This window comes from Lynx canadensis, chromosome A2 (assembly GCF_007474595.2).
Source record: "Lynx canadensis isolate LIC74 chromosome A2, mLynCan4.pri.v2, whole genome shotgun sequence".
NCBI lineage: Eukaryota > Metazoa > Chordata > Mammalia > Carnivora > Felidae > Lynx > Lynx canadensis.
In genome coordinates this window covers 81583830-81606847 of record NC_044304.2, presented here as the reverse complement: position 1 = coordinate 81606847, position 23018 = coordinate 81583830, and the positions used below count along the sequence as shown (strand labels likewise).

Genomic DNA, 23018 nt, shown 5'->3' with positions numbered 1-23018 from the left:
TTTTTAAATCTTAAAAAAAAAAAAAAAAGAAATACTTAACATTAAAATTACCATCTTTCTCATATAAATAAAGTTCAAGCTCTCCTTTTAATTCCTTGTTTATGTTAATGGCACAACATCCTCCAACATCCAAATTCAAAAAATTCTCAAAAACCTTTATTTTTTTAAAAGTTTTTTTTTTCTTCAATGTTTTTATTTATTTTTGGGACAGAGAGAGACAGAGCATGAACGGGGGAGGGGCAGAGAGAGAGGGAGACACAGAATCGGAAACAGGCTCCAGGCTCTGAGCCATCAGCCCAGAGCCTGACGCGGGGCTCGAACTCCCGGACCGCGAGATCGTGACCTGGCTGAAGTCGGACACTTAACCGACTGCGCCACCCAGGCGCCCCTCAAAAACCTTTATAATACTTCCTTAACGTTATAATATTATATACAATAACATATTATATATAATATAATAACATATATAATATATTATATATAATAACTTTCCCTAACATTAAATCACTTTCTCAGTTCAGTCTATTTTTCCATTGAAATATGTCTATCTTCCTTTCCCTTTCCATAACCATTACCATAACTGATTACTTATCTTTTGAAACAAGTGATCTTCCTTACAGTTTCTCTCTCCACCAATCCACTCAGCAGTGACCAAAAAATATTCCTTGAAAATATAGTTGATCATGTCACTCTCTTCTACTTTAAACAAATGAACAAAACCACCCTACATAAAAAGAGAAAATTCCCACAGTATGCCATTCAAGAATCTACATATTCAAGACACATTTTAATTTCTTCTACTCTTCAACCACATGTATATCTACACAAGATTCCAGACTGATTCATTACTATAACTTACTCCAATATTTTTGTTAATACCATTTAGTTAGGATGCCTTTGCCCATCCCAATTCTTGTTGACCAAAATCCTACACATTCTGCAAGAATCTACCTGAAGTTCAGCTTTTCATTAAGGACTCTTTGATCCCTTCAACTTGAAATGACCACTGCCTTCTTCTCCCTCTCTTATGATTTGAATTCTGTTTGTGTATCTTTTTTATCTGCTCTGTTGGATTATACACTCTTTCTTGGTTATTATATCTAATGTATCTTTGTTGTCTTCTATAGAACCCAGAATAGTATTTTGCACATAATTGATGCTAAAAATGAATGAGGATTCCAGAGGGCAAAAGAAAAAGGGTTAATATAAGTAGGAGCAAATTATTACCAATCATCTGAAGCAATCAGAGAAGACCCCCCCCAAAAAAAAAGCAACACGCAGAAACAGAAACAAGATGAGTAACAATACAAAGTGTCTCTTACATTGCAGCTAATAATCTTTCCAATTAAATTATAAATCTTGAAGGAAAGAAATACAAACAACTTTTCTCTCTGCATTCCCCTACACAATACCAAACATATGGCAGGCAGTAAGTGTTTGTTGAATCATTTAAGAAAGAAGCAGAGGACAAATTAGAGAAACTGTGATATAATTTAAGAAAGTAAATGCTTTTATCAGTATTTTATATGACTCTAAAAATAAGTAATAAAAAAATAGAGCTCTGACAAAAATCAATAAGATAGTGTTGAAGCGGGACAGTTACCAGAAAGTCTTCCACAAACTTAGTTTTTTTCCATAAGAAAAAAATTAAAGATTTCACTTATTCTCCTCATTTTATAGAGAATAAAAGTCAGGGCTCAGAGCAGATAAGATGTTCTCATGCAGAGAGACTAAGTGGCAGAACTAGGAAAACTCCCAAACAGGTCCAATAGGAGTTAAAAGCTCCTATTACTACACTATAGGAAAGAAAACCAAAAACATATAATTCTTTGGCCACAAATGTTTCATTGAATTTAGCTAATTGTAGATAGTTCCTAACTTAAACCTGCACATGGAAGCAGCACCACTTCTACCTCTTCCGCACTACATCTTCATAAGGATATAGTAACGTTATAGGGGAAGGAATAACATAGAAATGGGTTTCAGAAACTTGGAAGGCAAAGAAGAAAACCTTCCTTTCCAATTAAAGGATGGCTGAGATGTGACAGGCATGAGGCAGATGGTATTTAAAATACCTGACGCCTCCTCTGGAGTTGTCTGCTCATCCATAGTGAGGGGAAAATGCTAAAAGAGTGAAAGGTCTTCATAGACCTAATTGTAAAAACTGCTACATGTTATGAACCCTGAGATGTGAAAGACTTGTGCAGTTCCAGTAAGTAAGAACCGAAGGATTTGGGAACTGCTAACCTGTGAGAGGGCTGCAAGCTTCTGCTGCTTGTACTTGCAAATCAGGGGCTTCTGCTCACTGAGCTCTGATGACCCTTTCTCTTCTAGTGTTCCCCAATTCTGTGCTTCTATTTTCTTATGAAGGGGAAAAAACTTAGTATAATGACTCATACAGCAACAATGTCCTATATTTTGTACAGTAATGCAAAAAATGTTTCTGCCTGAACATATTATGAGGAAGTTCAGATTGTACAATACTTATCTCTTACTATTCAGGGAAAGGCAGGCTGCTTTGGCTAACATATTGAGACCAAAAAAACAAGGAAGAGAATGTTGAAAATGATATAGTTTAAGACAGCTGTGTATTAAGAAACTCTAAATGTACTGTAATATGTTGGAAATAACTCAGGCTTTGTAATTAGACATATTTAATTTCCAGTTCTGCCACTCACTGACACAAATTACTTACTAATTACGTTGTGCCTCAGTATTCTCAATTGTTAAAGATCACAGCACTTACCTTTTTAGACTTTTTATGAGGATTAAAGGCAACATATGCATTATTTCCAACTATCCCCAGTTTATATTGCAGGCACTTGACAAAAGTAGCTATCATCATTAAATATAAATAGATTAGGAAAGCATTTAGTAATATGCATACACTGACAAAATAATAATAGTATAGTAATAGTATAGTAATAATCACAAGAATACAATCCCTAAAAGGAGAACAAAAAAATTAATATAGATGTACCTACATGAAAGCCAAACCAGGCATAACATGAAACAGTGGTCTGGGCTCCTTCTTGTACCATAATTAAAAATTTCAGGTCAGGTTTTCTTCACTAATCTACCAGGAAGACCTGCTTCTAAAACAGAAGTAAATACTTCCTCTCCTCTCTATATATTATAAAAGAAAGATATAAAGTAGTGAGACATTATATTTGGTATCTAGATTATAAATTAAATCACTTTATTCATTGAATTTTATACTACAGCTGTCATATAAAATGTGACCCACATACAACCAGGGGCATTCTAGACCTCTAAGTCAACATTACACAATTACTTTATTTAATTAAAACTATATTCTATAATGCAAACAGTAAACTATATAGTTCTTTTTGGATAATGATAACAGCATATATGGGAATCATTGCTTTTATTATATATGCTTATGTTTTTTCATGCAACCAATTAAAGTTCTAAATTTTAAAAAGTTATGGGGCACCTGGGTGGCTCAGTCAGTTGAGCGTCAGACTCTTGACTTGGGCTCAGGTCATGATCTACAGTCGTGAAATAGAGCCCCATGCCAGGCTCGATACTGGGCATGGAGCCTACTTAAGATTTTCTTTTCTTTTCTTTCTGTTCTTTCTTTCTCTCCCCCCCCCCACCCCTCTGCCACTTGTGCATGCACGCACACGTTCTCTCTCAAAAATAAGAGTGAAGAGCTAAAATGAAGATGTTTAGCAATATATAATGTCAGAGCTACAAAGAGAATCAAATATCTAGAAATTATTTCCTTCTTTGTTTTATGACATTGTATAGGTGTTTTCCTATCCAATTCTATGAATGTTACACTTCAAATAAAGCTCTCCACCTAAATTCCTTCATCTCTTTACCGAAATCCTACCACACTATCCTTCAAAGATTCGCTCAAAAATCCCGTCCTCCCTGCCTACCTGCATTCCCACCAGTACTACCTCTACTTTCCATTTGTCTTGTGGTATTCAACTTACTGCACTAATAATTACTTTTTCTAGTATCCTGCTAGATTAAGGTACTTGAAGGCAGAAGCTTTATATTGTTGATTTTGTCATTTTATTAAAACCTACCACAGCACCTAAGCACTAAAAATATTTGTCAAGCTGAATAGTTATACCGTGCTAATAGAGATCTCAGATTTCAAAGACAAACACAATGCTTGAAGTACCACAAAGAGTACCATAACTTCCTGAGTATTACTAAGTATCATACTGTAATTCAACTGTTCCTGATTATGAAGAATTGGTAGCCTTTCACTATTATATAATTACATACCCAACTACTAAGTGTATGTAGAAAACCCAAAAGCTTTCTTATGTACCAGTAACAATCTGGAAGAAACTCCCCAAAATAAAATAAAATGCCAGATGAAAACTCATAATCTGTATTAAAAATCAGTACACTTTATGGAGACATTTAGGAATACAAGGGTAGGTCAGGGTACCTGGGTGGTGGAGTTGATTAAGCATCTGACTTTGGCTCAGGTCATAATCTCACGGTTTGTGAGTTTGGGCCCCACATTGGACTCTGTGCTGACAGTTCAGAGCCTGGAGCCTGCTTCAGATTCTGTGTCTCCCTCTCTCTCTGCCCCTCCCCCACTCACACCTCTATCTCTCTCACTCAGAGATAAATATTAAAAGAAAAGAAAAAGAATATAAGGATAGGTAAAGACATACATGTAACTTTTAAAATTTTTTTTTTAATATTTATTTTTGAGAGACAGACAGAGTGTGAGCCCGGGAGGGACAGAGAGGAGTCACAGATCTGAAGCAGGCTCCAGGCTCCAAGCTGTCAGCACAGAGCTCGACACGGGGCTTGAACCCATAAGCCCTGAGATCATGACCCGAGCCGAAGTCAGATGCTCAAAATGACTGAGCCACCCAGGTGCCCCCCTTTTTTTATTTTAAACGTTTATTTTTGAGCGACAGAGCATGAGTAGGAAAGGGGCAGAGAGAGAGGGAGGCATAGAATCCAAAGCAGGCTCCAGGCTGAGCTATCAGCACAGAGCCCAACACAGGGCTCGAAGTCATGAACCACGAGATCATGACCTGAGCCGAAGGTGGATGCTTAACCAACTGAGCCACCTAGGTGCCCCAAAACATACATGTAACTTTTGAATATAAAGAAAATTCTGTAATTAAAATCTGCCCTTAATTTAATCAACAAATTTAATGAAACACCCTAAGTGATTAGTGGGTTGGGAGAGTAGACTTTACAAAATAATTCTCAAGTTAAGCAAGAAGGAAAAATAAGAATAAGGGCACTTTGATCCAAACCTCAAATACAGAAGTTTTCAAAATGCACTATAGTCCTAAAGGTAAAACCTAAAACTATAAAGTATCTAAAAGGAAACATAGGAGAAAAACCCTTGTGATTCTGGGTTAGGCAAAGCCCTCTCAGTTAAGACACAAAAAGCACATTCCATACAAAAAATAAATTATAAAGTGGACTTCATCAAAATTAAATTTTTCTACTATGAAAAAGTGTGAAGGACAACATTAAGAGACTGAAAATTCACAGAATGGGAGAATACATTCATGAAATACATATCTGATAAAGAACTTGTACACAGAATAAAGAACACTCACAATTTGAAAATAAGAATAACAGATAATCTGAACAGATACTTCACCAAACAAGAGACAAGGATGGAAAATAAGTACATAAACGATGTTCAACATCAGTAGTCATTAGGGAACTGCAAATTAAAACTGCAATGAAATACTGCTACACCCACTAGGATGACTAAGATTTAGTAAACTGACATCAAAAGTTGGTGGGTATGAAAAAAGTACAGCAACTTTAGAAAAATATGGCAGTTTTTTATGAAGTTAAACATAAACTTAGCATACAACCCAGTGATCCCATTTCTAGATATTTGCTCAAGAGAATGAAAAATACATCTACTACAAGATTTGTCTGTGAACAATTGTAGCAGAAACAAAACCCAAAAACCAGAAACAATCTAAATGTCCATCAATGGTGAAATGAAAAAACAAACTGTGGTATCTCTATGCAATGAACTACTCAGAAATAAAAGAAATGAGGGGTGCCTGGGTGGCTTAGTCGGTTAAGTGTCCAAATTTGATTTTGGCTCAGATCGTGATCCCTGGGGTCATGAATGAGATGGAGCCCAATGTTCTCCGTGTTGAGTGTGGAATCTGTTTAAGATTCTCTCCCTATGTCCCTCCCCTGCTCACAATCTTTCTCTAAAAAAATAAATAAATAAAAAATAAAAAAATACAAGGAATGAATTGATTACTGCAACAACACTGATAAATCTCAAAAAAGGAATATGCTAAATGAAAGACACCAAACATGAAAAAGACAGTGTAGGATTCAACTTTTTTGACAATCTGGAAAAGGATTTCCATTTATAATGCCATTACAGATATGGTAAACACATGCAGATTAAAACCGTAAAATATCCTCTTTGTGTAATATATTGATAAGCTTCATTTGTTTGACATTAGAGTATATAAAATGTCAATTCTGGTAACTCAAGCGGAGTCAAACACAATACAATTTAGTATCATCTACAGAGTCTTTCTAGTTCCTGTGCCCTTAATACCTGCCTTTTGTACTCACTTGACAATTTAACCATCGTCTGTGAGCTGCTGGTCAACATCTCATCCCGTTATCACTTTTCTGCTGTTCTTAGTTGGAAATACGTGCCCAAACTTTCCTGAATAACAGGCAGACATCTCTTCTGAGCAGGCAGAAAGGGCTGACACATAGTATTACTCATTCATTTCCCAAATAGTTATTGAGGACCCAGAGGTACCCTGACCTAAAAAGAAGAGAACCACAGCCCCCAGTTTTCACAGGTTATGTCTAGTGAAGAAGACAATTAATTGATTAAAATGAAGTGAAGAAGATAGAAGAAGTGCAAGGTGACAAGGGAAGAGACAAAGGGGACCTAACCTAATCTAGAGAATAACAAAGGCCTTCCTTTCATGTGGAGTCCTGATAGATGAGTGTAGTCATTAGCTAGGTGCAGTAGAAATGTGGAACTAGGGAGGGTAGAATAATGGGTACAGAAAGTCCTAGGCAGCAAGGAGCACTGAGGAGAAGCTGAAGAGTTAAACAAGAATATGATCATTCAGAGAGTTGGAGAATTGGGATTTGAACATCATGTCATAAAGAGAAAAGTGACATGATCACATATGCATTCAGATCTCTAGTTATCACTTAAGGCTGTAGCATGAAGAACGAATTGAAAGATCACAGACCTGAAGTAGGGATTCCAATAAAGAGGCAGTTATATAATGATCTAGGGTAGAGATAATGGTAATTTGAACTAAGACTAGAAAGGACAGTGAAAGGACACAGATATGAAAGACAGTGATTAGAACTGACAAGACTTGGCTACAGGTTAGACAAAGGTAAAGTGTAGAATCCAGTTTTAAAGCCTGAGCCACTAGATATATGATGGCATTGAGATAAAGAACATACACAGCAAGACAAATTTGAGTAAGGAAGGCTATGAGTTTTAAACATATTAATTTTACAGCTCTACGGAATATCTAATAGGGATTATGCCAAGGAGGCAGTTGAATCTATGGATCTAAAACTCCAAACTAAACTAAGATTTGGGGAGTGCTAACAACAGACATTAGAAAACCAACAAGGAGATTAGCAAAGTCAGAGAGAAGAGTACTGTAAAAGAGCCCCAAACTAAACCAAATACTAAGATAAGGAAAGAGATAAGAAAAATGGTGGGGGAGGCCGGAAGACGGAGGACAAATGTGAGATAAATTGTTAAATTGTTAGACCACGTCTAATCTTGATTTTTTTTAGAGCCCTTTTAAAGACTGTGAACAGCTAGTTACCTAAGAACTAAGACAGGATCTGAAATTACTTGTTCCTCACAAAAAAACCAGTGGTTGTTATCTGCTACTATCAGTGACTTCTAAAATGTTCCCCTCCACATACACAATACTGAAACATACACACACTCACTGAACAGAATCTCCTAAACATTTTAAAACTTTAGGGGAGCCTGGGTGGTTCAGTCGGTTGGGCATCCGACTTTGGCTCTGGTCATGATCTCACAGTTCATGGGTTTGAGCCCTGCGCCAGAGCTCTGTGCTGACAGCTCAGAGCTTGGAGCCTGCTGTGGATTCTTTGTCTCTCATTCTCTCTGTCCCTCCCCTGCTCATGCTTTGTCTGTCTCTCTCTCAAAAATAAACATTAAAAAAAATTCTTTTTAATTTTTAAACCTTACACATTGACTCACCACTAATTGGAGCTTCATGTGATAAGAACTCTAACATAAGGTACTTGATTGTATCTCAAACTTATATACATCGTTTCCAACCAGGTCTCCTGCAAGCTTACCCACATTTTTTCAATGATATGCTTATTTTCTCCATCTGAAACAATAAAATTAAATACATAAATCCTTTGTTGCTACATATTTGTATTTATGAAGCCCTATCATACATTCCCTTTTAATATCTTTTCTGGGGTGTCTGACTCAGTCAATTAAGTGTCTGACTCTTGATTTCAGCTCAGATCATGATCTCACAATTTGTGAGATGGAGCCCTGTGTCAGGCTCTGCGCTGACAACAAGGAGCCTGCTTGGGATTCTCTCTCCCTACTCTCTGCCCCTGCCCTGCTAGCACTCTCTCAAAATAAATAAATAAACTTACAACACACACACACACACACACACACACACACACACACACACACACACACCTTTTCCTTTCCATGTCCAGGAGTTCCAATCATCTTACTACTAAAATCACTTCACTTTACTACTAAAGTAGTCTCCAATATCCCTGTCTCTAATTTTTCTCTCAGCCAATTCATCCTACATAGTGCTAACAAATCAATATTCCTAAAATACGAATCTGAATAAATTATCACTCTATTAAAAAAACCCAAAAAACTGTGCCTTGCTGTTGCCCACAGAATGAAGTCTGAACTCCTTATCCTGGCAAATAGAAGGCATATCATGGCAAACTTTCAACTGGCATGCAGTGTTATTTCCCAACTTTGTACAAAATCACCAATCCCAGCTGAATGGTTCTATTCACAGACTACTGAACATGCCATCCACACTTCTGTTTCTGTCTCTACGATCTTGCTCACACCATTCCCCCTAATAAGCCTGTCTCCATCATCTCCATTTACCTAAGTCCTATTCTTCTTTCAAAGTCTGGTTATTTGGTAAACTAGCTCACAATGTAAGGTGCAATTCTGGATGAAGGAGATTTAAAAACATTAACCCAGTTTGCACAATAGCGTAGAGCTGGGGCTCTGAAGTCAAACTACATAATGATCTAAAACTTAGATTGCCTGTTTATTTAATATCCTTGGCATGTTACTTAAATTTTCTGAGCTTCCATACAATACTTAAAAAAGGCTAATATCTAACTAAACTTTAAAGAAATTGTTAAAATTAGATAGAAACACATAAAAGTGCTGAGTACAGTTCTGTAAATGTTACCTATTGGTATTATTGTTATTGTTTCTGTCCTCAAGAAGCTTAAATTCTAGCTCAAGCTGCATCCAATTACTCATTGTATCAGCTTGTGGCCCAACTCAGCCTGACAGAATTTACTAATTCTGATATTTTCATCATCCTCAAAGCAGTAAATTGAAAAATGGTGGCTATTTGCTCCCTCTTAAGGTATAAAGTTCATCAGTGATTTAGCCAGAAAATGAATGTCTGGAGACATCCATTTTTCAGAATATTGTTCCACATGTCAAACCACTGAAGTGGTTCTGATTTAAGTAATATCTAAAGAAAGTGTATACCCTTTCTATAAAAAAGCTAACAAGTGTAGCTACTCAAATTTTCAATGCAAAGAGGACAGATAAAATTAATTTCTTAAGGGGCACCTGCATGGCTCAGTTGGTTGCGCATCTGACTCTTGAATTTTGCTCAGGTCATGATCTCACAGGGTCATGAGATCAACCCCACCTGTGCTGCGCATGGAGCCTGCTTAAGATTCTCTCTCTCTCCCTCTACCTCTCATGCTCTCTCAGTCTTAAAAAAAAAAAAAAAAAAGTATTTTTTTTCCTTCAATCACTGAGAACAAGGCAAAGATCATAAAATGATGACTATAATGATGCCTGTTCTGAAGGCATTGATATAATGTAGTTAAACAGGAATTCATATAGGTATATGGCTAATTTATAATAGTCGACAGAGGACATTATGTAATAGAGATTATAATTTTGAAATATATATAGTTTTTAACATGCTATACTATTATATATTTACTATATTAAAAAGACTGGTAGGAATTTCTTATTTTTGGCCCGTGTTACCAATATTGTAACAGATCACCAATTGTAACTAGACTACTACACTCAATCTTTAACTATAAGCATTCTGCAAGTAGTTTTCCAAAATTCAAACTATGGTGAATTAAGAATTCAAGAAACGTGTTTACCATGAAATTCTAGTCAGACCAATGAACTTATTTACTTTGGTACTCCAAATCAAAATAGATTGCCAAATGTTAATCGACATATAAGAGTAGCAATTTATTATGAATTCCTCATTCCCAAATCTAATTCATTTTTTAGTTAGAAATAGTTTGGCATCATTCTTTAAGTCCCAATGGAATGGGTAACTCAGGCAGAAATCATTGATACTGAAGCCATGAGGTAAAAAATAACTGAGAAACTGGATATTCACAAACCATCAACACACAGATTACAAACTAAATGCAAACAAAAAATGAACTATAATAATGGGGACAATGGGCACCTCAACCAATTTACTAACGGCACAACCTAGATATTATATGCACCCTGATGGGATATAATATGAAATATGCCTATGAAATATTCTCACCAAAACTAGTTAATCTGAATTTAATCAGCCTTGATCTTGATACCTAACTTCCAGGTTATAATAAATAAAAAGAATCAAGTTAAATACCACCACAACATGGGTGTAGATATTAAAAATAAAATCTTTAAAAATAAATAAATAAAATACCAGAATGAAATAAATGTTTAAAAATCATGAATATAAAAAAAAAAAATCTACAAGGTAACAGGTATGTTGAACTAGTATCTTCAAAAAGTCAATCTCAGGTGCCTGGGTGGCTAAATCGGTTAAGCCTCTGACTTGGTTTTGACTCAGGTAATGATCTCATGGTTCTTGAGATCAATCCCCAAGAAGGACTCTGTGATGAGACCACAGGGCCTGCTTGAGATTCTCTCTCTCCCTCTCTCTCTCTGTCCTTCCCTGCTGGCCTGTGAGCACGTGCACTTTCTCTCTCTCTCAAAATAAATAAATTTTACAAAACGTCAACGTCACATGAAGAAAAAAATGTGAGTGGGACGGTTCTAGATTAAGATAAACAGATGTAGTGTGTCTGTGGTACAATGGGGAAATTGGGGGTTATTGGAAGACTTTGAATACACACTGGCTGTATGATTATTTTCTTAAATGTTTTAATGTTATTTTAGTTATGTGGTTACTTTTAGAAGATGAAGGCTGAACTATTTAAGAATGAAGTATCATGGGGCACCGGGGTGGCTCAGTCGGTTGGGTGTCCAACTTCAGCTCAGGTCATGATCTCACAGCAGATCTCACAGATCTGCATCAGGCTCTGTGCTGACAGCTCAGAGCCTGGAGCCTGTTTCGGATTCTGTGTCCCCCTCTCTCTCTCTACCCTCCTCCACTCATGCTCTGTCTCTCTCTGTCTCAAAAATAAACAAACATTAAAAAAATTTTAAAAAAATGAACTATCATGTCTTTTAAATAATTCCGTTCTTACATATGATAAAATATTAACAACTGTCGAATCTAGGAGGAAAATCAACATAAGATCATTGTTATTCTCTCAGCTTTTCTGTATGCTTAAATTTTTTTATAATAAAAATTCAGGAAAAAAGAAAAAGTTGGAAAAAGTTTTAAAGTTCATCTTCACTTTCTTCTTCCTGTTTATCACAGTCTAAAGGGAAAAAAATTAAGTTAACTGTAGCACTGTGCAGTTAGGCTCAGACTCTTGCAGAGATGGGGTTGATCCAAATTCTTTTTTTTTTTTTTTAATTTTTTTTTTCAATGTTTATTTATTTTTGGGACAGAGAGAGACAGAGCATGAACGGGGGAGGGGCAGAGTGAGAGGGAGACACAGAATCGGAAACAGGCTCCAGGCTCCGAGCCATCAGCCTGGAGCCTGACGCGGGGCTCGAACTCACGGACCGCGAGATCGTGACCTGGCTGAAGTCGGACGCTTAACCGACTGCGCCACCCAGGCGCCCCGATCCAAATTCTTTACACATTAGCCATGCAACTCTGAGCGAGCTAAGAAAAACTCAGAGTTTTAATCTAAAAATATTGAGATAATACCATGGCACATGACAAGCACTCAACAAATGCCTTTCCTTTCTCCCACCAAACCCTCAAATTTTATTTCCTAAGCTGTTGTGGCTGCCTGCACACTGACTTCTCAAGTATCTGCTCCAATATAAATGTTATTGGGAGGTTTTTGTCTGCTTGCTTGCTTTATTTATTTATTTATTTGGGGGAAGAAGAGAGCACACACAAGCAAGGGAGAGTGGCAGAGGGAGAGAGACTATTAAGCAGATTCCACACTCAGCAGAGAGCCTGAGGAGGGGCTCAATCTCACCACCTGGGCTGAAATTAAGAGACGCTCAACTGACTGAGCCACCCAGGTGCCCCTTGTCTGCTTAGGTTTACTTTGATGATACTAAATAGTTAACTCAACCCTGGGGCACAGCTGGTGGGAATATAAAATGGTACAACTGCTATGGAAAACAGTATGGCAGTTCCTTTAAAAAACTGGAAGATTACCATATGATCCAGCAGTTTTACTTCAGGGCACATACCCAAAAGAACTGAAAGTAGGGACTCAAACAGATATTTGTACCCATGTTCATCACAGCATTATTCACAAAAGCCAAAAGGTAGAAGAAACCAGGTGTCCATCAAGGGATGAATGTTTAAACAAAATGTGGTATATACCTATAATGGAATATTCGGTCTTAAAAAGGAAATTCTGACACCATGAATGAATCTTGAAGACACTATGTTAAGTGAAATAAACCTGCCACAAATGGACAAATACTTTACGATTCCACTCATATGAGGAAATGCTTAGTCAAATTCAGAGGCAGAAAGTAGAATGGTGGTTGCCAGGGGCTGTTGGGGCTAGTGGGGAGGAGAAAAAGGGTAGTTATTCTTTAATGGGTATGTAGTTTCATTTTGGGAAGATAAAAAAAGTTCTGAAGATGAATGGTGGTGATGGTTGCACAACAATGTGAATGTACTTAATACCACTGAGTTGTACACTTAAAAATGACTAACATGGTACGTTTTAGGTATATTTTACCATAACTTTTTAAGAAGTATTTTTTAAAAAGGAGTTAAGCAATATGTATATATATGTGTGTATGTGTGTATATATATATATATATATATATATATATATATATATGCACACATCTACTCCAAAAGGAGATGTACCAAATCATTAATGAGTTTGGGACTACGGCAGATTTTCACTCTTCAAAAGCATACATATAGGCATTGTTGAAACTTTACAGGCATTATTAGTTCCATAACGCAAAAAGTTTCTATCCTACTTATTTTGGGGTGAAATGACAGATGCTGGGAATATGCTTTAAAACACCAGTTCAGGGGTGCCTGGGTGGCGCAGTCGGTAAAGCGTCCGACTTCAGCCAGGTCACGATCTCGCGGTCCAGGAGTTCGAGCCCCGCGTCAGGCTCTGGGCTGATGGCTCGGAGCCTGGAGCCTGTTTCCGATTCTGTGTCTCCCTCTCTCTCTGCCCCTCCCCCATTCATGCTCTGTCTCTCTCTGTCCCAAAAATAAATAAAAAACGTTGAAAAAAAAATTAAAAAAAAAAATACCAGTTCAAAAATAAAATAAGTGGAGGAAAGGAAACGAAACTTGAAGTGTTAAATGTTAACTGTTAAAGCAGTGTGAAAGGTAGACTCAGAATTCATTATATTGTTATGGTTTCTTTTGTATTAATTAAAAATTTTTCATGAGGAAAAAACTAAATTTTTTCAATCTACAGTTCAAGAGTAAATAATATGTACAACATATTAATGTACCTTGAAAAATAAAAATGTCTGAAGTTATAAAAATATTAGTTTAGTTAAGAATGCACTTTTACCACTGATTCTCCTAATCTCATACACAAAGATTTTATGTAAGCCACAATATTTCATAATTCTTTTTACTCTAGCACAAAATAAGCATCCTTATTTTTTCAATACTCTATTTTAAGTAGTTTATGCGTAACTTGGAAGTTTAATTCATTTAAGGATGGTGAAAAATACCATTACCAAAATAACTACACCTCGAAAATAAAAATTTCTTTCAAAAAGTTAGTATAGGCCATACTAAATACCAGAAATTCCCAGAAACCAGGATACCAGTGGAAAAACTATACAGGTTATACCTATCTGTAAGTTCAGTGACATGAAATGTCTCTGTTGTGTTAGATAGGAAAGAAGAGTTAGGAACTAACATCTGTTATAAATGGGTGCTATGTGCTAGATTCATGTAACTCTAACAACCACACCGTGAAAAAGGTATCTCTAGAAAACAGATAAGTTGGGCTCAAAGAGATTAAGTGATTTCATCAATGTCACAAAAATAGGAACACATCAAAATAAGGCTAAAATTTAAGATCTAGGTTTAAAAAACATACCCAAACAATAGAGAGAAACAGAAACAGAAATTCCATCTTTCATGTAACCAGGAGATACGGTAACTGTAACCTGAAATACAATGTATAAAAAGGCAGAAAACCGGCTGATGGTAGAATGGTAAACAATTTAGCATAATGGAAGGTTAATGTTAAGTCCTACAGAGATAATACCAAACAATCCTATTTACTATGCAGTACCCTTAGAAAGGCTTAGAAATTGGAGTTGCTAGGGGTGCCTGGGTGGTTTCAGTCAGTTGAGCATCCGGCTCAGATCATGATCCCAGGGTCATGGGATTGAGCCCTGAGTCAGGATTCTCCCCTGAAGCCTGCCTGGGATTCTTTCTCCCTCTGCCCATCTCCCCCACTTGCACTCTGTCTCTCTAAAATAATAAGAAAAGAAAGAAGAAAGAAAGAAAGAAAGAAAGAAAGAAAGAAAGAAAGAAAGAAAGGAAAGAAAGAAAAGAAAGAAAGAAAGGAGGGAGGGAGGGAGGGAGGGAGGGAGGGAGGGAGGGAGGGAGGGAGGGAAGGAAGGAAGGAAGGAAGGAAGGAAGGAAGGAAGGAAGGAAGAAAAACTGGAGTTGCTAGGAGAAGCAGGAGAGCAGACTCAACCCCCACCCCTCCCATACACACACACACTCTCACCCTCCCTCTCTGTCTCTCCTAAGGGAATGAGAGGTATGATCTCCAGCAAAACTGAATCAGAATGGCTCCAGGTTCAGGTGCATCCCACACAGAAAAAGGAAGAAGTGACATATTCATATGAAAACAGGGAGACTAAATGAAAATCCAGAAACTGAATGGTGAAACTTACAGTTTTCTTCCTTGATCCAGCATTAGAGTCTTACCATCTAAACTTATTACCTCTGCCAATCCCCTCATCTCCATTATTCCAGTTATAAAGATGGACAGAAAAATGAAGGACCTTTATCTGAAGAAATTGAAAACCTTGTCACCTACTACCCAGGGAAAAGAAGATAAAATATGGGAGGGGTGTCCAGCTGGCTCAGTCAGTAGAGCAAGTGACTCTTGATCTCAGCAAGGTTAAGTTTGAGCGCCACTTTGGGTGTAGAGATTACTTAAAAATAAAATCTTGAAAAACAAAATAAAACATGGGAGTTCATTAGTCACTAAGCCATGCTCATGCATGCCCAGTGAGGTTTCAAATCAGCTTTGAATGTTCCTTGAGTATGAAGGAATGGCTAAGGATCACGGAGAGCTGCAGAAAGCCTCCAACAAAAAGAAAAAGACCAAAACCAACAAAAAAAAAAAAGTTTTAGAGGAACCAAAAATAATACAAGAAACAAAGAAATTATAATTAATATTCTTGAAGAGGTAACAGAAGTGCTACACCCATGAAAAAAGAACAAGATGCTACAATACAGGACCAAAGAACAAGAGTTCATAAAACATTGTTTTAAAAGAGAGCTAAAATTTAAAAATTCAATGAAAAGGTTGAAATCTCCCAGATCACAGCAACTTTTTGAGATCAAATTTCTCAACATCAACACTGGAAGCTAGGCAATATGGGAACACCTCCAAACTTTTGAGGGAAAATGATTTCCAATATACAAACCTCTCAACAGCCAGTCAACTGTGAGGGTAAAAATAAAATCCAGCCCCCCCCAAAAAAATTATTTCCAACATACACTTCCACAGTAATAGTAGAGGAAACCAAAATGAAGGAATAAACCAAAAGGAACACATAGGATCCAGAAAAAAGGGACTCAACAAAAGTGAAAGAAATTCTCAGAATGTCAGCTAAGGGAAGTCCCAAGATGACAGCTTTGCAGCAGGCCTAAAGAGAAAACAATCCAGACTAAAGCAGGAAGAAAGACAGCTACAGAAGAGAGGACTACAAGAACAAATAGAACTGGTAAGTTTATCTGACAGATCTGACCATGTGGAAAATTGTACTGAGAAGCATTTTATGGAGCTGCTGGAGGGTATAGAAAGACTTTGCTAGACAAAACTAAACAAATGAAAAAACAAGGCATGAAAAAAGGTTATACAAGAAAATGAAATTACAGTAAACTATGCCAGCAGTGACAAATATTTGGCCATAATGATGAAAACTCTAAAACTGAATTTAAGGTAAAATTGTGGAATTAACAATATTAGAAAGATAGGGGAAAGTATAGTTTGAAAAGTCTTCCAACATCTATCACTGACATTTACATACCTTAAATTATTCATTTCTAACAGACTCTTGACTATAAAGAACAAACTGACGATTATCAAAGGGGAGGGGAGAGGGGTTAAAAGCTTAAGGAGGGCACTTGTGATGAACACTGAGTGATGTATGAAATTGTTGAATCACTACATCATGTACCTTAAATGAATAGAACACTGTATGTTAACTGGAATTAAGATAAAAACAAAAATAACTATTATTCAATTCTTTAAGAGTCTCTATTTTCATTAGAGTTAAATTCTGTAACTATACTTTCAAGGCAAACATTCTGTGAAATGCTCTGGTTTTATCTTTAGATACTTCACAGAATCATTCTAAGGAAAAAAAAAAGTTAATAAATGCAAAGCAAAAACACTAACAAAAATTAGAAGATCTATACAAGTTTTACTGCTTACTTGAATCATTAAAGCACTTTGTTATGTAATAATATGTTTGTTTTGCTCTTTGCTAGAATATAATTCTAAATGTCAGATACTTCCAGCACATGTCCATTTTTTACCTTCCACATTTACCAATTCAAAAATTTTACCAATTCAAAAATTTATTCACTCCTACAGGAAGATGGAATGTGAATTCTTCAGCAGATTACCTCTATAACCAAATCTGGTTATTTTCTAGTTTTAAAAATTTAAAATGTTTTGCACATCTCCTTTTTATAAGAAATAAATTTAACTTTCACATGATGACTCAGGCTATCATGGAAATCAGCTACCGCACTATGACCAGATGGCCTCACAGGTTTTAGGTGCATAAGGCATCAACCTTTATGCTAAATGGGCTTGAACTGCCACATTTTTGTTATTCTGTTGTTTATCACTCTTAACTTTCAAATCCACTGTCTATGATCCTTACTGTGTCTGGACTAATCCACTTTTTAATTTGCTATGGGGTTAAAAAATCATCATGTTTCTGACTCAAATAACATTGACTAAATGGCCTGCCAAGGCTTTTCATACACAGTTTCATTTAATCCATGTAATTCCTGTTAGAATGGTAGCCAATAAAAAAAATTAGTTCTCACTAAAGACTTAAAAAAAAAAAACAAAAAAAAAAACAAAAACACCCCAAAACCAAACCTACTACAGTACAGGAACTTAACTGGTAAATGGGGTAGTGGGCTAGATTTTTTGGATTTTTGTTGTTGTTTGCTTTTTCAGGGAAGATTCATTCTATTTTCTTTGCTTAGATGTCTTTATAGCTCACTTCCTGTTCTGATTCAGATTGTTCAATCATGAAGCTATGGGATAATTGGGGTCACTGAACTATCCTATGTGCTATCCATGAACTATCCAACTTAGAGCAACACTAGAAAGAGTTATATATATATACATACAACACAACAGACCTTACCACTCACTAAGATTTTTCTAAAGTAAACTCTAAGCCCAACCTAGGGCTTGAACTCAAGGTCCTGAGATCATGTATCACATGCTCCACCGACTGAGGCAACCAGGCGTCCCCCCCCCCCCCCCCCCCCCCCCCCCCCCCCCCCGCCATCCACTCACTAAGATTCTTATATAAAGCCCACAGAAATGAGAACTGGATTACAAATTAGGATTTTCATATTTGCAATTATATTTATATTGAATTGATGTATGTAATCTTGCTATTTTAATAACAGTTGCTTAAGAGTTTTCTTAATTAAAATAAATTTGATTTAGTTAAATCTGAACTTTAGAAGGATAAATGTACTTCTTAAATTAAAAGGGAAAGATTTCCACCATTAAATTTATCAAGACACTGAAAAAAATTCTTCTCTTTGATTTTTAGTTTTTTCTCAGTAAAATGGCAGCATTTCTCTCTCTCAAAAAAAAATGAAAATCGTACAATAGTGTTTACATCTAGTCATACGTAAAAACCCTACATAAATCATGGAAAAACATGTTCCCCACATTTTAATGTAGCAGCTATCATTCCTCATATTAAAGCATAATATAAGCTGTGACCTTCAAAAGGAGGAGCCTAAACGTAAAAGACTACAGAAATTTCTCTTTAACAGCCATTTCATTTTAAGGGCCATTTTTATGCTCCATTATTTTAAGTTAGACTTGTGAAAGAATGTTTACTTCTTTATTTTCAGCCATGCCAATACACTGACAAATGTTATACCCCACATTCACTTCCTCATTCAAAGAATTCAGAAGAACAAATACACTGTTTACACACCACAAATAAAACTAATACCAAAGTGCAAATGCACAGACTTTCAGGCACTTATAACTTTTCAAGGTAACCACTAAAACAAAATAGCTTTAAAATACTAATCATATTAAAATTCCAGAGCTAATAGTATAAATTCCATCCTCAAAACCACTTTCCTAGAAGCAACACAGTCCAAAACTGAGAGAACTTTACTCAGTGCCAGAGTTCCTGATGGCTATGCTTAGATGTCAAAGCTTTGCTATAAGCAAAACAGCAGGGAAGAAGTAACCGTTACTACATACTCCTGTGCAGCATTTTTAAAAACTGTGAAAACTGCCACTCAAACAGCATTATTCATGATTTAAGCTACAATTCGATCAGCAAAGCTAAAACTGCTTGACATGTCGTTTTTCCTAAGAAACAATGATACTTTCACAGTACATTTTCAATGTATATTTATAATAAACATCATTATATGCTTTAGTCTTTTGATCACATAAAAATCTACTTTTCAACCAGTCTCCATGTTGTGCCACCGTCAGATCACTATATATTAATAACGAAATAAGTAGGACCATCTATTTTAAATAAACACTTTCGGAAAATTATATGGATAGCCTACATTTCAAAAGAAAACTGCCTAGCCCTGTCTGAAACGGACGCTCGTGAATTTGCCATTTTCTGATGTTAAAACATTTTTGCAGTCACTCGATCTGACCAAAAAACGTCAACGCTCCTGATTTTATCATTTGCTGCAGGAAAAAAGAATATGGCTGAAAATTCTCTCCGAAGGGTGGTGGTATTCCAAAGAGGACCCCAGAAAACACTTGAGAATACGGAGCGGTGCGGAAGGTACCTTATGAAACAGCACACTTCGGGCCCTGCACACTACCTCATTTCCCTAATAGGGATGAAAAGCTCGGGCCTCTGGTAGCTTCCAGCTGACGCCAATGCTCTCCACACCCCTTTTTTGACAGTATTTTCTGGCGCTGGAGCCTGTGGTCACAAATACGAATTCCGCGATCACGTCTAAACGGTCTAAATAATCAAGAATCTTTTACAAGACCAAACCCTTCGCGATCCCATCACCTCCCATCTCCCTCCGTAGTCCAGCACACCTAAGCGGGTACTCTAGACCGAATTCTACAAATCTTTCAGCGCATTAACTGGGAGATAGAAACAATATTTAAAAATGAGAGTTTCGGGCATTCCCCTCGCTGCAACTGAAATTACAGGCTCCATTTCCTGTCCCCAAAGGGACTGCAAAATCGTCCGCTGAGAACGGGACGCCTCCCGCCCCCTCCAGGCTGGCGCCCGCGACCGCCACACTCCCCCTGCCCGGGCCCCGCGGGCGCGAGGAGGTGGCGGGGACGCGGGGACCCGGGGCGCCCTCCCCTCCCCCTCCCAGCGTCAGCACCCACCTCGCGGCAGCGGCTTCACCTCCCCGTTCTCCTCCCGGGCGGCCCCGCTGGCCTCGCCTGCCCCGCCGAGGCCGTGCCTCCTCCTTTCCTTCTCTCGCTTCTCCTTGGGTCGGCGCGGCTTGGCGTTGGCCGAGGAGGTGGCGGCCGGGAGCAAGAGATGGTGAGGCTGAGCGTGCAGCAGCGTAGGAGGGACCAGCAGTTTGCGCGGCACCGGCTGAGATGAGGAAGCAGAGGCTGACGAAGGGACCGCGGTGCCAGCGGAAAAAGAGAAACTGCTCCGAGCAGAGGACGGGGAGGAGGCAGCAGACAGACCGGGAAAGCTCCAAGACGCAGGGCTGCCATAGCTCTGAGGCGAAGGTGCCGCCAGCGGCTGCAGCTGCCTGCTGTTCCCGCCGCTGCTCCCTTCTCCGTTCAGTCTCCTCGGCGCCTTCTTCTCCTCAGTCCGGACCTTCTTGGCCGACAGAGGACCTGGTGGCTCCCGGAATGGGGGCTGCAATTTGCCAAACGGTTCTTTCTCCGAGACGGCAGCGGCAGCGCCGTGCACGGGGCTCGGCGGTTCCGCCATTTTGCGCTCCTGTTGTATTTACTCTCCTCGGCTCCCGGGCGCGGGGCAGGGGCGGGCCCTCAGCGAGGGGCGGGCGAGGGGCGGGGGAGGGGCGGAGCGGACGGGCCACCGGCGAAGCCCTCCATTGGACAAACCATGCTGAGGGATCCCTCTGGGAGCCAACCAAAGGCGCGAATCTGGAGCCGAAGAGGCAGGATCGCCAAGCGGACCCGTTTTGGAGGTCACAGCTCCTCTGGGCGCGGCTTAGTGGCGGAGCTTGCCGTGAGGGGAGGGTCTTCCACTTGTCGCCAGCGTGAACTCTGGTGCCCCGTGAGTGTTCGGAATGGACCCCCAAATCTGCCCCCGCCAGGTCGCACTCGACTCTGTTTCGACGACTTTTTTTGTATCACTTTCTCTTTCTTTTTGCCTTGGGGTCCCTTTGGTCCCTCCCTTTCTCTTCGCTCTCAGAAATCCGAGTTTCGCAGATGCTTAGCTCAGAGGAGAAAACTGTGTGCGGAATTAAGTCCTTCCTTCTGTTAGGCAGTTGGATGGGAGGGACCAAAAATCACTTGGTGTCCTGACAAGATTTGTTACTGTTGCTAAGATCGTCAGCTCTAATGCTTTGAGGGAGATAACTTCCTGCAAACCCAGAACTTTCGGATTTCTTCCGAGCTTGAAGGTAAGACCCCCTGGAGAATTTTTCTTTTAAACTTTTATGATACACCCGTAAAGATCTTAATTTTATTGCAATTGTTATAAATGAAACTTGCTAAGAAAAATCCGTTAGCGACACTTATTGATGATTGAAAGGCAAAAAAAATTTTTTTAACTAAAATAGTGGTTAGCATCCTGAGTGTTCGATGTTTTATAAGCGTGTGTTTTTATTTCTAGCTTAGAAGATAAGGAATTGGGGGAGATGAGGTACAGTAGTACAGTTGCAACCGAGGCGAGGAGTAAGATTTTAATTTAACTCTGAGGTCTCACAGGAGATTAACAAGTCAAAGGAACAGACGCAAAAATAAAAGTCAAATCAGGAAACGAGCAGTCGGAGAATATTCTTAAGTCTTAAAAGGAGCCCCAAGTTACCTGTAACTTTCTGGAAAACAGTTAAAAGTAACTTTCCAGGATTATCATTTCTTGTGACCGTATGAAATTGGAATTTTTTGTTTTCCCTTTTTTGTTTGTTTAGAATACTTTGGAGTCAAAATTTAATAGTGGTCCATTTTTTAGGTGCGTCAGATTTTTAAAATAATCAAAGTATTTACTTCCTTTAATACATATCAGTGAAAGAAAGTGAAAACTTAGTGGTTGCAATTGATTGTCAGCATATGTATTCACGAAAAGGAACATTGGTGGAAAAGCAGACTAAGAGGATGGGGCTGAAAATCATCAGCTACTAACTAGCTTTGTGACCTCCGTCACAATGCTTCATCTGTCAGAGCCTCTGTTTTAGTGGAATAAATTCAATTACATGATCACTAAGGTCTCTTCCATGCTCTAAACTTCTGCCATATGCAAGAAGCTTTACAAAGTCACACTGAAACCATTACAATTAGAGTAGCTTCTTTTTTTTATTTAAAAAAAATTTTTTTTAATGTTTATTTATTATTGAGAGACAGAGCATGAGCATGGGAGGGGCAGAGACAGGAGAAGACACAGAATCCGAAGCAGGCTCCAGGCTCTGAGCTGTCAGCACAGAACCTGACGCGGGGCTTGAACTCACAAACTGTGAGATCATGACCTGAAGTCAGATGTTTAACTGACTGAGCCACCCAGGCGCCCTAGAGTAGCTTCTTAATTGTTGACCTTCCAAGCGCATAAATGTGTCTCTTGTGTATGGTAATATGGTAATTGGAAACTTGTGCCATTTATTTTCTCATCTCCCACATAGAAGTCTAGGATGTCTAACTTTGTAAGGGCCCAGCTACGATGTACTCTCACCTACGATGTACTCTCACCTTCAGGAATTTTTTTCTGCTTGCACTATATATAGTCTTTTATACTATTATGCACTCTTATCAGTCCTAACCTTAAATTTGCAGAGCCTGGGCAA

General features: G+C 38.2%; 1 protein-coding gene and 3 long non-coding RNA genes across 7 annotated transcripts in view; 2 read left to right on the top strand and 2 right to left on the bottom strand.

The window, feature by feature from the left end:
• RSBN1L (round spermatid basic protein 1 like) overlaps positions 1–21027 on the bottom strand; it is a 65789-nt gene extending 44762 nt beyond the window's left edge. The window contains exon 1 of the mRNA XM_030307838.1: positions 20422–21027. Coding sequence (XP_030163698.1) covers positions 20422–20986 — 565 coding nt within the window. The 5' untranslated portion in view covers positions 20987–21027. The remainder of the gene's footprint in view (positions 1–20421) is intronic.
• On the bottom strand, positions 732–8280 carry LOC116737940. The gene is made up of 4 exons (XR_004343290.1): positions 8231–8280; positions 6580–6781; positions 2985–3126; positions 732–2361 (listed from the first exon to the last, which is right to left on the bottom strand). It is a non-coding gene; the product is annotated as an uncharacterized LOC116737940 (long non-coding RNA).
• On the top strand, positions 15707–20644 carry LOC115508835. Its single transcript, XR_003967136.1, has 2 exons — positions 15707–16540; positions 19759–20644. It is a non-coding gene; the product is annotated as an uncharacterized LOC115508835 (long non-coding RNA).
• Positions 21028–21135: 108 nt separating the features above from the next.
• The window catches only part of LOC115508834, a 100496-nt gene continuing 98613 nt past the window's right edge, over positions 21136–23018 (top strand). For 2 of the 4 annotated variants that reach the window (XR_003967133.1, XR_003967134.1), the window contains exon 1: positions 21145–21644. This is a non-coding gene — a long non-coding RNA (uncharacterized LOC115508834). Of the gene's footprint in view, positions 21645–23018 lie in introns of all 4 variants that reach the window. The other 2 variants (XR_003967132.1, XR_003967131.1) reach the window with 2 other exon arrangements.